Source organism: Kogia breviceps, chromosome 19, assembly GCF_026419965.1.
Source record: "Kogia breviceps isolate mKogBre1 chromosome 19, mKogBre1 haplotype 1, whole genome shotgun sequence".
In the NCBI taxonomy this organism is placed as follows: Eukaryota; Metazoa; Chordata; class Mammalia; order Artiodactyla; family Physeteridae; genus Kogia; species Kogia breviceps.
The window spans coordinates 47,156,994-47,175,280 of record NC_081328.1 but is presented as its reverse complement, the minus strand read 5'-3'; the positions used below and the strand labels follow the sequence as shown (position 1 = coordinate 47,175,280).

At 42.5% G+C, this 18,287-nt stretch overlaps 1 protein-coding gene across 3 annotated transcripts in view; it reads left to right on the top strand.

Moving 5' to 3' along the window:
* Positions 1-18,287, top strand: part of RPTOR (regulatory associated protein of MTOR complex 1) — a 337,818-nt gene that overhangs the window by 160,893 nt on the left and 158,638 nt on the right. For 2 of the 3 annotated variants that reach the window (XM_059048339.2, XM_059048338.2), the window contains exon 5: positions 8,755-8,901. The exons of the other annotated variant lie outside the window; for it this stretch is intronic. In XM_059048339.2, the coding sequence (XP_058904322.1) occupies positions 8,755-8,901 (147 nt within the window). The remainder of the gene's footprint in view (positions 1-8,754; positions 8,902-18,287) is intronic. 3 annotated transcript variants of the gene reach the window in all.

Here is an 18,287-nt window from a genome sequence, read left to right as displayed (position 1 = left end):
TCATCAGGAAAACATTACTACCCTGAATGTGTAGACGGCTAATAGGAGAGTTAAAGATAACATAAAGCAAGATTATGAGGGCCAATGAGAGAAAGAAACACATCCATAATCCTAGTTGGATATTTGAGTAACCATCTGGCAGTTATTGATAGGTTAAAACTGGTGTTAAAATTGAAGATAAAATTGATAATTAAAAACTTTCTCCAAGGAAAACTCCAGTCATGGTATATTATATTTTTCTAATAAAAAAATCAGTTACTATTATAAAAGACTATCAATCACTCTGACTCAGTTAACAGAACACTGCACCCAACACCCACAGAACGCACATTGTCCCAGGCAGGTGGACCACTCACCAAGAAAGGCCTGTGCTGGGTCACAGAAATGTTATAATAAAGTTTGAAGGATTGAAATCATTCAGAGTCTATTCTCTGGCCACAGAATCTGAAATTGTAGGCCAGCGGGAAAATCCTCAAATATTTGGAAATTAAATGACACATGTATGAAAAAAGGTATCACAAGGGATAATAAAAATAAGTCAAACTAAACAATAATGAAAAGATGACTTGTTAAAATTTGTAGGATACAGCTAAAGCAGTGCTTATATAAAAATGTATAGCTTTATTAAATCCTTATACAGAAGGGAAGAAAAGGGGCTTCCCTGGTGGCGCAGTGGTTGAGAATCCGCCTGCCGATGCAGGAGACACGGGTTCGTGCCCTGGTCCGGGAAGATCCCACATGCCGCGGAGCAACTAAGCCCGTGAGCCATGGCCGCTAGGCCTGTGCGTCCGGAGCCTGTGCTCCGCAACGGGAGAGGCCACAACAGTGAGAGGCCCGCATACCGCAAAAAAAAAAAAAAAAAAAAAAAAAAAAAAAAAAAAAAAAAAAAAGGAAGAAAAGCTTAAAATAAAAATCTAAATATCTACCTTAGGAAACTAGGAAATGTTGAGCAACCTAAACTCAAAGGAAGCAGAAGGAGGAAGTAATAAAGAGCACAAATCAGTAAAATAGAGAACAGGTGGTAGAGAAAGTTAAGAGCTAAAATTTGGTTTTTGGAAAACATCTGTAAAATTAACAAGTCTTTGCCTAGGTAGCAAGAAAAAAGAAGATACAATTCACATTTAGGAATGAAAGAGGGGATATCACCACATATCCTATAGACATTGAAAAGATAGGGAATGTTAGTAATGTTATACCAATACATTTAATAACTTAAATTAGATGGAAAATGCCTTTTAAAATACAGCTTTCTGAAAGCGACCCAAAATGAAATAGAAAATCTGAATAGCCCTAGATCAATCAAAGAGATTGAATTCACAGTTAAAAACCTTCTTACATGTTGACTCATAGATGAATGGATATTTTTATTTAAGTATCATCTTATCATCAAAGTGTTTCCTGATCACTATATGTAAAGTGTTAAATCATAGATGGAAAAATGGAAGTGTTCTTCATGATGCATAGGAAGTACAGTTGACACCAAAACTGGAAAGTGAATGTTCTCTGTTTCCGTCAACATTTGCACTGTCTGCACCAGGGGTTCTCAAAGTACAGGTCCCAGACCAGTAGCAGCAGTATTCTTGAAATTTATAACACATGCAGATTACCAGACCCCACCCAAGATTTATGGAAGCCTATTCTGGGGAGGGGCCCAGATATCTGCGTTTTAACGAGCCCTCTAGGCCATTCTGATGCACTCTCATTTGAGAATTCTTCCTCCATAAATCTGGTTTTCAAATATCTGAGAAGTCAGTTAAGATATGGTCTAAGGTTTTATGTCTCAGCATCAAGAAAACAATATTTTTTTAAAACTTTAAAGCTCTTATAAAGAGATAACCCAAGTTTTCCATCACGTCTCCTGAAGAAAGAGAATTTTTACTGATGGTCTTCAGCTATTGCAAGCAAACACAAAAATGCTAGAAAGGTCAAGTTTACAATATTAACAGCTTTTTGTGGAGAGCGGGACAAATGCTGTATTCTCAATATGGATAAAGCAACAATTACAACAAATGTTAAATGTGGTCTGGCACAAATATTGCTTTTAAAAAAATCACAAATACATCTTTTTGATAATAGCACCTTTAAAAACCTTTATGATCCATCTTTCAACAGACTCAGTAATGAACTATATACTAAATCAGAATAAGAGGCATCTATTTGATAGTGATGTACAGTTTTTCCAAACCAATAAATTCTATTATTTAAATAACATTTATTTCACACTACTTATAAGGTAAACAGTTATTGAACTGTAGTAAAGGAAAGGCAGAGAAAGTATCAACAAAGCCAATAAACCTTCAGCCTTAAGGATTTTAAGGGACTAGGAGTTTGTTTGTGACTTAAACCCTGCAGTGTTTGGTTCACAAGTACCATTGCCCCATACCTAACATCTCTGGGCCATCACCTCCCAATACCGGTTCCTTCAGAAGGAAGATGAATCTTCTGCTTACCCATGCTCCTCTGCTCTCCTTGGAGGACAGCTGTATGCAGACACCCTTACTGTCCAGGGACAGCCAGGATGACACATCCAGATATGCCTGTGGTTCCTGTCTATGAGGTCAGAGGAAGCATGCATCCTTGGGGCCTTTACTGAAAAGCCCTTAGGAGGATGCCATTTTACTATGGCTAAGACTTCTGACTCACATTCTGAGCTCTTTGGCAGAAGATGTACAGACCTTCCTCAACTTAGAGTGGGATTGTGCCCCAGAAACCCATCGTAGTTGAAAATACCAAAAGCTGAAAACACCTGTGCTACACCTAACGTACCAAACATCATAGCTGAGCCTCGCCTACCTCAAACACGCTCAGAACACTTAACATTAGCCTGCAGTTGGGTGGAATCATCTAACACAGAGACTATTTTATAATAAAGTGTTGACTGTCTCGTGTGATTTTTATTGAAAACTGTACTGACAGTGAAAAACAGAATGGTTGTCTCGGTCCAGGATGGTTGTAAGTGTATCCATTGTTCACCCTCGTGATTTCGGGCTGACTGGGGGCTGTGCCCGCTGCCACTGCCCAGCATCATGGGAGAGGATCGGACCGCATATCGCTAGCCTGGGAAAGAACAACATTCAAAGTATGGTTTCTACTGAATGCGTGTCGCTTTGCACCATGTAAAGTCAAAAACTCGTAAGGTGAACCATCGGGAGTCAGGGACTGTCTGAACTTAGAATCTTCTCGGAGTTGGAGAGTTGCTTCTTAGGAGGTGGCCGGCTTTACCTAGAGACAAAAGTGCCCTTCCTCCGAGCTCCTGTCCCAGGGCTCAGTGCTTGGCTGCCTCTGTGGTTGACTCAGCTGTGATGACAGTCTGATGAAACATGTGGCTTTTTTTTTTGATGTTTAATATAACTTGACAGATAAAGTGGAGTGTAATGAATAAATTATCTAAAACCTATTTCTATTTCTTTGCTTCAAATGAAAACGTGGCCTTGAATATGTTTTTTCAAGAGAAAGGAAAGACACTTTGATTAGGAATTCTCTGTGCTCGTAGTTTTTGGTGTGGGGAGAAACCAAACCATTGCCTGAAAGGCTGTCGAGTGTTTCTGGCAGCCTTCAGTGCGTGGGGGACTTCGACTTTTCCAGCTTGTGTAGGTTGGTTCAGCCTAGAAGACACAGGGATAATTGCACGGGGTGGAAACAATTGCACTTCAGGTGTTGTTTCTGTTCTCCTGTTCACTCACTGCAGCACCAGGGCTGTCATCCTGCAGGCCTCCCTTTGCAGGTTTGCAGGACCGTGATTCTGGCCCGAAGCTTGACAAACTCCCCAGGATCCTTCTGAGATGGGAAATGAGATCCACCTGCTCGTGTTCTAATAAGGATTCGTTCTCAAAGGACATTTTCCTCAATATGGTTTAATAGAGTTGATTTTTTTTTTTTTTTTTTCGGTACGCGGGCCTTTCACTGTTGTGGCCTCTCCCGTTGCGGAGCACAGGCTCCGGACGCGCAGGCTCAGCAGCCATGGCTCGCGGGCCCAGCCGCTCGGCGGCACGTGGGATCTTCCTAGACCAGGGCATGAACCCGTGTCCCCTGCATCGGCAGGCAGACTCTCAACCACTGCGCCACCAGGGAAACCCAATAGAGTTGATTTTGTTTCCCTAAGGAAAACAGACTTCCAAGTTTCATGGGCTTACTAAACTACAGATATACAGCTACAACTTTCAATGAAATCATCTCTCCTCAAAGGCATTTGTTCTCACAGGGTAGGTTCCCCCTCAGGGTACATTTGGCAGTGTCCAGAGACCTTTTTGGTTGTCACAACTGGGCAGAGAGGGGGAAGTGCTGTTGGCAGGGCTGCTGCCAAGCCTGATGCAGTGCCCGGGATGAGCCCCACACTGACTGACCAGCCTCAAACGTCCACAGTGCTGGGGTGTCTCCACTTCAGCCACAGAGGCCCTTGCTGCTCAGAGGCTGCCACCCACCATGCAGCCCATCTGTGTGGAGGTGTGGGTCCAAGCCATTTTCTGTGGCTGAGCATCCCTGTGGACGGTATAAGGTGCCAGACCCTCTCACAACTAAAAATCATGAGGCTAAAGACCAATTCCGAAAGCTCCTCGCATGCTGTCCCTTGGACAAGCATTAGAAAATGGAGGTGCTTCTGCCCTCCAGTGGGACTGGGTGGCTGACAACTCTACTTGAACCATTTCTGTGGCAGCCAGTGGCACAGGGAATGAAAGGGAAAACCCTTAACGAGTTTCCTGATGGATTAGTGCTTTATTATTTTAATGAGTCACCATTTATTACCTTTGTACCTCAGAAATTTAGAAAGTAACTTTTGATTTGGGGGAAGTATAAAAATTACATTTCAGTTCAAAAGGCCAGACCTCAAAACACAGTTAAAATATATTTTATTGCGTGCTGCTTTGCTGCCTTAGGGGCCTTCTGGGGCTGTACCTAGAAGGCAGCAAAGATGACAGCATCGCTCTTTCCCAGCAGTCACTTGGATGACGTGGTGGCAGGAATGGGGTCAGAACTGCCCCAGCCATATTCGGCCGCTTCTCACTGAGCTAGAACCTTGTGGGAAGCAGATAAACGGCAGAGTGTGGCTGGCATATAAAAATGTGATGATTTCCCAGGCTGGTGCTAAAATCCTTTCCCCTCTCAGTGTAAGGGTGTCCCTGCCCAATTAAAGGGTTCCTTTTGTCCCTTTTCTCCCCGTAGCAGTGGGGGCTGCAGGTGAACAAAGGGAGGGAGGCTGCTGGGCAGAGGTCCAGAGAGGAGCGCTGTTCCCTGCTGGGCCCGGGGAGGCATTGACTTGTGTCCTGCTCTGTCCAATGCAGCATGTGCTGAAGCCTTTTTACTTGTGCATATAACATGTAATACCTGCTCATTATGAAACACTGACCGAACGTAAAGTATGTTATAGTGAACCCTGGAACTTACCCTTTTCCTCCCTCCTTTTAATAGTTGTGTGCATTTTGTCTTTTAAAAAAATACAAGTAATTTCTATTCTAAAAGGTTCCAAGAGAACAGAAGTTTTAGAAGAAATAGATATGACACTTTCTTACCACCCCACACACCTGTCACCTCCCCAGTCAGAGAAAGCAGCCCTTAGCAGTCCTGTGTTCTTCTTTCAGCACCATTTATAGGACCTTTCACTCAGCACATTTCTGCTGAGTCCTCATTTCATTCAGCTTAAGTACTGGGCATGTGGTGCTTTACACACAGAACAGGATATTATATGTGAGATTCTAAGACTTGCATTTTTAAAATCATGACAAGCCTCTGACATCTGTCCATGTCAGTGCATATAAATAACCTTGCATGGTGTTCAATAACGTGGGTGTATGGGCCCCCTTTGCTTAATGATCCCTTCATGTTGGATATATTAGGATCCAAGATTGTCTGTGATAGTCCCTGTGGGCCGTCTGGGACTGCTGTGGCATCATCATGACATGGGGCCCAGGCCCCTTCCATCACACAGCTCTGTTGTCCCCCTGCTTATGTCCTCTGCCACGTTCACATTTCCTCTTGGGAAGGGAAAGAGGGCGGCACTTATAATTTAGACACATTTCTGATCATGTCCCGTTGGCCAGAATTGGGCTGCAAGATCAGACTTAGCTGCAAAGGAAACTGGGAACTGTGCTCAGCTAAACTTGCATTGAGGCTGAAGAGGGGAAAAATAGATGTTAGACTGGCAGTCTTTTCCACAGTAGCATGTAGACAGCTTACAGGTTTTTACCATTGAAAGTATTATACATCCTTGTATGTACATTTCTGTATACAAATGCAAGTATTTGTATAGGATGGACACCTAGAAGTCAAAGGTAGGTACAGTAAAAATTTTAAGAACCACCTAAATTGCCTTCCAAAAATAGCTTCCTTAATTTATACTCGCACCAACGATAAGCCAGCGCCCTGTTGAACGTTGTGGTCAGCATGGGGTATTATTCGTACTTAATATTTCTTTCCAGTTTGCTGGATGAAGATAGGTAGGTGGATGATTCTCATTGTAATTTGCATTTCCATGATTAATCGAGAGCGTGAAACTATCATAGTTGTTGATCATTCATGTTTCTTCTGTGAATTTCCTGTGTGAAGCTTTTGCCTATTGTATATTATTTTTGTTGTTTTGTCTTTGTTGATCTGCAGCAGAAGCTTATATACACACACACATTCTAAATATAAAGCCTATGTCAGGGCTTCCCTGGTGGCGCAGTGGTTGAGAGTCCGCCTGCTGATGCAGGGGATACGGGTTCGTGCCCCGGTCCAGGAGGATCCCACGTGCCGCGGAGAGGCTGGGCCTGTGAGCCATGGCCGCTGGGCCTGCGCTTCCGGAGCCTATGCTCTGCAACGGGAGAGGCCACAGCAGTGAGAGGCCCGCGTACAGCAAAAAAAAAAAAAAAAAAGCCTATGTCACATATGTACCTACTTTATTCTTAAAATGCTTGTCACGAGTATGTGTTTTTATCAGAATTATGTAATTTTTACGTTGCTCTGTTTTTCTTTAATGTTTCTAGATTCTATACGTTTAAGGTCTTTCTTACACCAAAATAAATTTTTAAATCTTTTATTCTGCTTCTGTATTTATTTTTAAAATCTGTCCTGATTGTGTGTGGAATCTCAGATGGCACTATTGAATGGTTAGTTGGATTTTACAAGTATCACTTGTTGAATTGTTCATTCTTTCTTCACTGAGTTAAAATGCCACCTTCATTACAGTTATATATGTGGCTCTGTTCCTGGGCTTTCCCTCCTGTTGATTTGTTTGTCTCGCCTTCCCCAGTACCATCCTGTAATTACCATAGATTTATAGTGTATTTAATATCTGCTAGCGTGAGTCCCCACTCATTATTCCTTCTTTACAATTTTTTGTGTGTGTGCTATTCTCATACCTTTCTCTTCAGCATTAACTTTAGAATCAGCTTATCAGATTCCATTAAGGAAACCCCTGATGATATTTTGATTGGGCACTGCCTTTATAGATTCATTAGGGAAGAACTGCCGTCTTTAGAATCCTTCTGTGAGAGTTTACATAGAGAGAGCATATCCAAGTGTTCTCTTACTCATGCAGTGACGAAGAACAAGACACCAGGTGATGGCAGTTTAGCAAGGTGCAATGGCACAGCGTAAGCAGAGGGTGGTCCCCTTGTGATAGAGATGTCTGCAGCCCCACCACACCTGTGCTGTCGGCACATCCTCCCCCATCTGGGATGGGACTTGCATCTGGTGACGTGTGTGCATATCAAGAAGGCCTCTGCCGCCACCACCTTGATGACAGTCTTCTCCAGGCCTGGTTTGGTCTTTCTGTCTTCTGTTCCTTTTCCCCTTTGCATTAGAAACAATCCTCTTGGCAATACCAGAGGCAGTGTTTGTGGCTTAGCTTTGAGGAAACACAGTCACCTTTACTGTAAGTGCACAGAATTGATTTCTGCTAGAGTGTCACTACTTAAACTATTGGTGCCTGAGGAAGGATAAATAAGTGATGGCGTTCTATGCAGAAGAATTGCTTAAAAATGTTACCTTTGAGTGAGGATTTTAGTCATTTTTCTGGTGAGATGAGGACCGTTCCTCTCTATGTTTACCAGTAATAGCTGGAGTGTTTTCAAGTACTGAAGAGTACAATGTGTCCAGAAAAATATTTCACTTAGCAGATTCATGCTAATACGTTATTGTTCTGTGATCTGAAAAAAAATTATGGAGCCAAATCCATTTGTACTCCTTCAATGTGATCTCAGTCATCTAGAGGATAAAGTGCTTATGGGTAGCTCTGAAATTAAAGGGGCAACAGGGAAAACATGCACATTTGAGGACCCGATCAACTTTTCTGAGCTCATCTTCTTTATAATCGAGGAGCGTGTTCTGCTGTATAAGCCCAGAGAAGTTACAGAATAAATGGTGAGCAGGAATGGTGTGAAGTAGCATGCGTAGCCTTGGGATTTATAAGAGAAAGCTGTGGTTTGGCTGCAAGTGGGTGGGAGAGGAAGGGTGGGTGGGAAGGCCCCCGTGGTGGGACACGTGGAGGGAAATCCCTCAGTGGAGTGAGTGCGCTCCCAGGGGGCAGCGAGAGCTGAACAGGGGAGGAGAGGAGCTCGGGGTTGAACTGTGCCACCGCCCGGTTCTACCTGATGAAACTGCGTGTGGGCAGATGGTGGGGAAGTTAGTTTGCTGCTGTTCACAGTGGTAGAGACAGCAGCTCAGGAACGCTCTGTGCAGCGGGCCCCGTGCATGGGACCCTCTTGGAGGTGCAGGTGCTGGTGAGCAGGCAGAGTTCGCCAGGTGTGAGTCACAAACATGCACTGATTTCTTTTCCAGAACTACACTCAGTACATCCCTCTGTCTATATACGACCTGCAGACATGGATGGGCAGCCCCTCCATATTCGTCTACGACTGCTCCAACGCTGGTCTCATTGTCAAGTCCTTCAAGCAGTTCGCCCTGCAGAGGGAGCAGGAGCTGGAGGTGAGGCCCTGAACACACTGGGGGGTGGGGGTGGGCGTGGGGGACTGTTGGCCTGGAGCTGTGGTTTTGTTTCTTTGGGTGGGGCAGGCTCAGAGTGCTCAGGGCAAGGTGGTGGGGTCCATGACAAAGAACTTGGAAAGGACTCAGGACAAGCTCTTGGGCTTATTTTTACATCTCGTTTTACCCAGCGTCATTTTTAATCCGAATTTTAATTAAGTGATAAAATTAATAGAGTTGAATTGTGCTTCAGTGGGCTCTGCCTTCAAGATAAATGTGAAAATAAAGCAGACACATTTATTTTCGGAGGAATGGACCCGTGTCTGGGCACAGTCTTCAGTTCCACCTGCATATTAGTTATTGCCCTCACTTTTTTGTCTTTTGTGTTTGGAAAAAACCCCTACTACGCTAAATACAGAAAACAAAACAGCTACAGCTGCTGTTGGTGCCTTCCATTTAAAGAACTGGAGATGGGCTTCCCTGGTGGCGCAGTGGTTGAGAATCCGCCTGCCGATGCAGGGGTCACGGGTTCGTGCCCTGGTCCGGGAAGATCCCACATGCCGCGGAGCAACTAAGCCCGTGAGCCATGGCCGCTAGGCCTGCGCGTCCGGAGCCTGTGCTCCGCAACGGGAGAGGCCACAGCAGTGAGAGGCCCGCATACCGCAAAAAAAAAAAAAAATAAAAAAAAAATAAAGAACTGGAGAGCCTGTGTAGTGCTCTGATTGTGAAGAAATATTTTACTTGGTTGTTTTAATTAATATTTGATGTTTGAATTAAACAGTGAATTCTAAAGAGAAATTGAAGAGGCACTTTCAGTTAAGAGGCCTCCATCCTGTGGCCTGCACAAGAGTGAGAATAAAATATTCTGCAGCCTCCAGGGGGTCATGAATTCCAACTGGTTGCAGTGCAGGAAATTCGCAACTCAGGAACAGAAATGGCACTGAGTACATGTTTCCTCAAGCCTTTTTGGGTCTATCCAATTTTAATGTATTGTTATGTTTTTCACATTTCATCAGAGGATATTGCTGAAATAATCAGCAATAAAATTTGAAATTCTACTTGGGAGAACTTAACATGTCATACAGTTAATTTATAAATATTTTATAAATTAAAATATTTATAAATTAAGCCCCTATGCAGAACTTTGCACCAGAGTGACTGATAAATTATCCTTTATCCCAGTGCCACAAGTTGTTATTGTTATTATTATTATTACTTGCATTCTAGAATAAGAGAAGGGAAAGGTCAAGTTTTATATCATTAAATTTTTACCTTGCTTTTAGGCATTTCATCTAAGTTTATCCAAGGGATAGGTTATCTTATGAGTGCTAAAAATTCAAAGCACCAAGAGGTAATTGCTTTTCTTTGCATCAAGTAATAAATAATGAAAAAACATTTTTTTGTTTTCCATTTAAAATGTGTAAATAAAAATGCCAAAGAATCCAGCCTGATATTTATCCCCAACTTATGAGCTTCAGGGTGGTTAAGGAAAGACCAATACGTCAGCCTTTGTTAATTAAAACATGTTAAATATAGCCCCTCTCCCACCCTTCTCAGCAGAAGACAAGCATTTCCCTCTTATGCTCTAGCACTTGGAGTATCTGCTCTGTCAGTTCTGTAAATGTTCTCTGTATGTTGCCAAGGATTAATCAGCCTAAGAAATTGTTCATTTCATTGAATATGACAAAAAAGTTTTCCATGTATCTTTTTGGGGTGAGGAGGGAAATGTTTAATTGACTAATTCCTCATGGAGGAGAATAAATGAAAAATATGTTATCTGAAGTGGCAAATAGATGGCAATGCAAAGTTATACCATATGTTTTATAATTAGCTCTGACATTTATCTTCATTCTTTTCTTAATTACAGTGCAGATAAGTCTTACGGTTTTCCATTACACTTACTATTATTGGCTGTTGTTCAGCTGGTCTCTTGCATCAACAGCAGAAATTAAATTAAAATGATAAAATTGGCTCCCAGCTAATATCTTAATGTTCATGTTAGTCATTTTTTTATCTGCTGTAGAAACAGCAATCCTGTGTGGCCTCTTAGGTTTATTCTTTTAAAAAATTCTTTCCCTGTCTACAGTTGGCCAGATTCTTTGTAAATTTATGATGCATTTTAACACTTTTATTGGGTAGATGATAACATGAAACTGAAAGAAACTGGTGGGTAAAATGGTTTGTGCCAGAGTTTAAAAAATAAAGAGTTTAAAAAATAAATAAAAAATAAATGATTAAATATAATGCAAGAAAATAGTTACCTGGACCAGAAAGCCTCCAAGTAATAAACATTAACACAAATATGAGTGACATAAATTTTAAGAGAGGATTATCAGCTTTCATATTCTTGGACTTCCATCTCAAAGTAATACTGCAGGTGAAGTAGAAGATGCCTCCATGAAAGCGTGGCATAAATTACTGCACACAATTGAAACTTCATCATAGCCAGGAAAAATGCATATCTGTCCCTCAGTAATGGTCTCTACATTTTTCCTTGTGTCATATTGCTTTGTAATTTGAAAACCAAGGAAAGTCTTCAATTCTCTCTGCAAGATAAATATTTTTATTTTTACTAAATTAGTATATGCCATGATTTTAAAAATTAAATAGTACCAAGGGGTTATAATGAATGAGATATGCCCTGGCCCACACCTCCTTGGCCAAGACTCTGCTACTATAGGGAACCTATTTTAACTGTTTATATTTCTAGTTCCTCTATGAGTATCTCTATAAATGTAAATAATATGCTTATACTACTACTGCTTGATTAATAAGTTTTAGGTTATTAGGCTTTCTGCTACTGTATAAACCAAAAACAGAGTTGCCATTAGTAAATTCTATTTACAGAATTGGAGAAATTATATAGAACTTTGATAGTAAAGAGACATGTTACATAGTTTTAAGTCATATTAGTTGTTTGTATTAAATTGTGAATTCTAAAGAGAAATTGAAGAGGGTGAGTCACTAACTGCCCCCTCCTGTTTCCCCACTGCAATTTAGTTGTGTCACTACATTTGGATTCCCTATACTTTGTAACCTTTGCAATTTGAAATAATACCCTGACGTTTTTATTTCTAGTTTCATCATTAATCAGTACTGTCCTCTGGCTTTAGGTTCTTAGCTTCCTTGGACTTTCTTCTACCTCTGGACCTTTCCAACTTCTGTCATCTGCACTTTTATGTTTATTCTCTAGTCTCTGACCATAATTAAGTCCCCATGCTTTGTGTATGAGTTGATTCTAAAAAATGACAAATATTAAACTTCAACTCCCTGATTATGACCATGTAAATATTGTTCATTGAATGGCTAAATAGGGTGCTATGCTTTCCATTTTTATAACAGTTTTTGTTTCTTTGATTTTCCTGAAGATTTTCTCTTTTCTTATTGAATTAGATCTTTAACATTTCCTCAGTTCCTAAATTTGCAAGGGTAGTTTTGAATGTCAGAATATGCCTCTTCCCAAAGTTTCTTCTTTCCCAGCTCTCCACTGCCTGCTTCGATCGGCTGTTCTAAACGGGCCTGCTCCAAAGCTGTCATCCTGGGATTTCTCCTTATCACTCTCCTGGAAGCATCCACTGTTTTCTAGATCCCACCTCTGGCTCTTTCTCAGTTTTCTCCTTTGTTCTGCTAGGGCAAATTCTCAGATAACAACCTAAGAACTGATGTATGGGAGTAATTTTTCTCAGGCTTTGTTTGTATTTGGACTGCTTTTAGCTGAAAGTAATGAAAAATCTCACTGTTGCTTTCTAAACAAGTAACAGTTTGTCATTTTCACTAAGATCTCTGAGGCAAATTATTTAATTATTCAGCAGTACCATTAGGGACCCAGGCTGTTTTTAATCTTTCCACTCTGATGTTTTATCTTGATGGTTACAGTACATTCTTCCATGTTGAGCCTGGATGAGGTGGGACAGGGCAGAGCTATCACATTTGTCTCTCTTGTTGGGAAAGCAAGTGCAGACTTCTCCTTATATCTCATTAGCTACAGCTGGGTCATATGCGATGTGCCCTGCCCCTTAGTTGGTGGGGGTGGCAAAAGGGAGTGGAGTTGGGATGAGCATTGGACTGACAGTGAGTGTCAGCTATATTGCATGTGTCATTGTCTTCATTTTGTCCACATGCATTATGGACAGTTTGGGTATGGAATTTTAGGCTGTTTTCACTAAACTATATCACCCTTACTTCTTGCGATAGATGAGAAGGTGGCCTTGTTGTAACCATAACCAAGAATTCATGATAAAAGCCAGAGAAGGAGTATTTATATCCACAGTACACAGTATATATGTTGAGAGAGAAAGAGAAAAAGAGACTTCAGATTTCTTTATTTTTTTGCAACAACTTTTATCTCGGATATAAAATCTTTGTAACTAGAAGAGGAGACTAAATCTTCAGTGGATTCTCTTTGAAATAGTCTTTATTAAGTTTTATGCATTAGTTCTACTTCCATTGGATATTTCCCACGGGCAGTTATGATTGTTCTCTTCACTGAAGACAGCAATGAGGCAGGGGTCAAATCTCGGCCTTTTCCTCTCTTTCTGTGGAGGCAGGGAGGTGAGTTGATGTGTGGTTGTAGGAACAGGATTGCCTTTCTTTTACAGAGACTGATGGGTCTGAACTGTATCCCAGTAAGACTTGATCCTCAGCATGATCATCCTCGCTGGTGTGGGATGGGAGCCCAGATAGTTTCTCGGTGGCAGCCACAGTGGTGGTGGGACGATGTCTTCCCCCAAGGATGGTTGACATGCTCTGGGGGAGTCTGTTATTGAGGTTCAGGCCATCACTCTGGTAGCATCATTCTCTCCTCTTACTGCCTGTTTGCACTTGGCAAGGCTTTTCTCATGATGCCTCCAAGTGAATCATGTTTTGGTTTTTTTTTTGGTGTTTTTTTTTTTTTTGGCTGCGCCGCACGGCATGCAGGTTCTTAGTCCCCTGACCAGGGATTGAACCCATGCCCCCTGCAGTGGAAGTACGGAGTCTTAACCACTGGACAGCCAGGGCAGTCCCGCGAATCACGTTTTGATCTGACATTCTGTAAACTTCCTTGTGTGACCCACTCTTGCTGGCTCCAGCAGTAGCATCCAGCAGCTCAGGACCTTGTCCAGCAGATACTCATTTTCACAGATACAGGCTTGGTCCTGCAGCATCACTGAATTCGTAGTGACTTAACCACCCTATTTTCCATTTGAAATCCTGTATTCGACTTGATATTTATGGCACATTATTCTCATGTATTCATCACTGTGGCTAAATTTTATGGCAAGTGTTTAAACTAATTGTAACAAAAATGACTAACATCAAAATCTTCAGGTTTCGGGCTTCCCTGGGGGCGCAGTGGTTGAGAATCCGCCTGCCGATGCAGGGGACACGGGTTCGTGCCCCGGTCAGGGAAGATCCCACATGCCGCGGAGCGGCTGGGCCCGTGAGCCATGGCCGCTGAGCCTGCGCGTCCGGAGCCTGTGCTCCGCAACGGGAGAGGCCACAACAGTGAGAGGCCCGCGTAACGCAAAAACAAAACAAAACAAAACAAAAAAATCTTCAGGTTTCTTCAAAAAATGTCAAATGTGGCCTTCCCTGGTGGTGCAGTGGTTGAGAGTCCACCTGCCAATGCAGGGGACACAGGTTCGTGCCCCAGTCCAGGAAGATCCCACATGCCGCGGAGCGGCTGGGCCTATGAGCCATGGCCGCTGGGCCTGCGTGTATCTGGAGCCTGTGCTCCGCAACGGGAGAGGCCACAACAGTGAGAGGCCTGCATACCGCAAAAAAAAAAAAAAAAAAAAAAAAGTCAAATGTACATCTCATAGAACTAGAGAATTCATATTTTGAAACCTGTGGTTCCTTTGCTACTGTTGTGGATAGCACGTTGTGTGGATGTCCGTGGAATTCGAAATATTGGGCTGACCAAAAAGTTCGTTTGGGTTTTTCCATAATGTCTTATTGAAAAACCCAAACGAAGCTTTCGGCCAACACAACAGAAGTCGATGCTCTATGTTAAGGTTAATATTTGTAGTGTTACAATGTCTGTGATTTTTGAATATCACAAGTTAATTCTAAGGTTATCTTTAGAAAGGTATGTATCTTGGATGACTGCTTATTAATGGAGTTTGTGTGTGTGAATTTGTGAACATTCTCCGTGGACTTGCTGTCGGGATGTTCACGCTACAAAACAGGGATCCACGGTGCTGACTCTACACGGAGCTCAGGCTTATCCGTCTCTAGCTTTCATGTTATAATTTTTTTCATGTCTCCATTCTTTCTCTTCTATAGCTTCATAGTTACCATTTGTAGGTAGTAGGGAAACAGGAAGTCTGTTATGTGATAACCTTATTTATTTTCTCTTTACTTTTTAAAAGATATTAATTTGAAGGGAAGCTACCCATCGTTGCTGTGTGCCAATGGCGGGGAAGGCAGGTGGCTTCCCGGGGCACCCTTGCTCACAGTGCAGAGAGCATTCTACCCCTGGGAGCTGGTGACTACACTAGCCACCCTAGTTTTCCCCAGACACATCAGTAACTCTTTTTAAAGAAGAATACCTCCATGTGCTTCCTGGGGAGGGGTGGCTGTGGTGGTTGCAGGACGCCTGGCTTCGGGCACATTGGCGAGCAGGGAGCTGTCCTGACAGCAGGTCTTCAGGGGCACCCCGCCTTTCCGCCGTGCCACACCTGGCTTCAGTGGTGAACCACCTTCCCCGCTTGCTTCTCTGCACACACTCTGTGCAGGTCCATGCCCTTTTCTTTAATAAAGACGGGCAGAGTTCACCCCTCTGTACCTTAGATTCTATGTATAGCAAGCTATATAGCAAGTTTTAAGAATTCATAAGAGTGAATATTTTCAAAACAAATATCGATAAGAAACCTATTATGTAGTTGAAACACTCTCCCCACAGCACACACACATTTGTAATTTAAGGAGAAATGCTACCATTTCCACTGTTTATAGGAGAGTAAGTGGGGGTTAACCTATAAACAAATACAGCAGAAATCCCTTTCTTTGGGCTGCACACAGCCACCCAGAGCACCCGGCTGGGGAACATAAAGCCATGATGGAAATGAAGAGTGGAATGGGAGGCTGGCCCTCCGGGTGCTCTGGCAGCTGACGTGCTAACCAGAAAGGGGAAAGGGTCACAGAAACACGCTGATGAGAAAAGCAGCCTCTGGAAGATCAGGACCCTTACCGCCACTGAGAGCTGGTGAGAGAGGAGGGGACCGTGCAAGGTGGAGAGGCAGCGTCAGGGGAGGCCAGAGCACCTGACGGCCTTAGCTGATGGACAGTACCTACTACCGCCTTTTATTTGTGCGACCCTTTCTGGTTTGCAGAGCACTTTTTACATTTAGTCCAGTCATCAACCTGTGCAACAGAGGATGGTACATAAGCAGTCTCCAAACTCTTTGCTGCTGTGCACCTGTGAACAATCCCTTCTGCAGTTTGTACCGGGAGATCCAGTTTTTTTCTCTTGGCACCTTTAACTATTCCTAGTCCTAGAATTTGAAAGCTTTGGGTGAAAGAAAAGTGATTTTGCTGCATAAAAAATTCAGTAACTCTCATGGGGCTTCCCTGGTGGCGCAGTGGTTGAGAGACTGCCTGCCGATGCAGGGGACATGGGTTCGTGCCCTGGTCTGGGAAGATCCCACATGCCGCGGAGCGGCTGGGCCCGTGAGCCATGGCTGCTGAGCCTGCACGTCCAGAGCACAGGCTCCGCAACGGGAGAGGCCACAACAGTGAGAGGCCCGGGTACCGCAAAAAAAAAAGATGTGATATATACATACAATGGGATACTACTCAGCCGTAAAAACGAAGGAGATAATGCCATTTGCAGCAACATAGATGCAACTAGAGATTACCATACTAAATGAACTAAGTCAGAAAGAGAAAGATAAATACCGTATGATGTCACTTATATGTGGAATCTAAAATATGACACAAATGAACCTATCTAAGAAACAGAAACAGACTCATGGACATACAGAACAGACTTGTGGTTGCTAAGGGAGAGTGGGGAGGGGGAGGGATGGAGTAGGAGGTTGGGGTTAGCAGATGTAAGCTATTATATACAGAATGGATAAACAACAAGGTCCTACTGTATAGCACAGGGAACTATATTCAATATCCTATGATAAACCATAGTAAAAAAGAATATAAGAAAAAAATGTATATATATGTATAACTGAATCACTTTGCTGTATAGCAGAAATGAATACAACGTTGTATATCAACTCTACTTCAATTAAAAACTAAATGGAAAAAAAATGAAAATGAGTGTATGACATGTCAGTACTGATAAGATGCAGCTAGGACTTCCCTGGTGGTGCAGTGGTTAAGAATTCGCTTGCCATTGCAGGGGACGTGGGTTTGATCCCTGGTGCGGGAAGATCCCACATGCCGTGGAGCAACTAAGCCCATGTGCCACAACTACTGAGCCTGTGCTCTAGAGCCCATGCTCTGCAACAAGAGAAGCCACCGCAGTGAGAAGCCTGTGCACCGCAACAAAGAGTAGCCCCTGCTCACCACAACTAGAGAAAGCCCGTGCGCACTAACAAAGACCCAACGCAGCCAAAAATTTAAAAAAAAAAAAAAAAAGATGCAGCTAAAGCAATTGAAAGGGAAATTTATAGCACTAGATCCTTATGCTAGAAAATAGGAAAATTATCAAATTATAAGTTCCTCCCTGTATTAATCAATTTGGGCTACTGTAACAAAATACTACAGACTGGATAGCTTCTAAACAACGGAAAGTTATTTCTCTCAGTTTTGGAGGCTGGACAGTCCAAGATCACAGTGCAGCTTGATCAGGTGAGGGCCCTTTTCCTAATTCATGGCCAGGCCTTCTCACTGTGTCCTCACATGGTAGAAGGGGTCAGAGAGCTCTCAGGCTGCTTTTGTAAGGACACTAATCCCATTCAGGAGGGCTTCACCCTCATGCATTAATCACCACCCAAAGGCCCCACCTTCTAGTACTATCACCTTTGAGGGTTAGGATTTCAACATGCGAATTTTGGGGGAACACAAACATTCAGACGATAGCACTACCTCAAGAAACTAGAAAAGGAGAGCAAAATAACCCCAAAGCAATCAGAGGAAAGAAAATGATGATAAGAACAGAAATCATTGAAATGTAAAACAGAAAAATCCATGAAACAAAAAGCTGATTCTCAGGAATAATCAATAAAATGGATAAATCTCTAGCAAGACTAACAAATATGGAAGGAGAAGATTCAGGATCATACAACCATTGAAAGAATAATAAGGGAATAACATGAACAACTTTACATTCATAAATTGGACAACTTCAAAGACATGGACCAATTCCTCTAAAACCATGAACTACCAAATCCACCCAAGATGAAATAGATAATGTGAGTAGTCAAATTAAATTTGTAGTTTAAAAGTTCCTG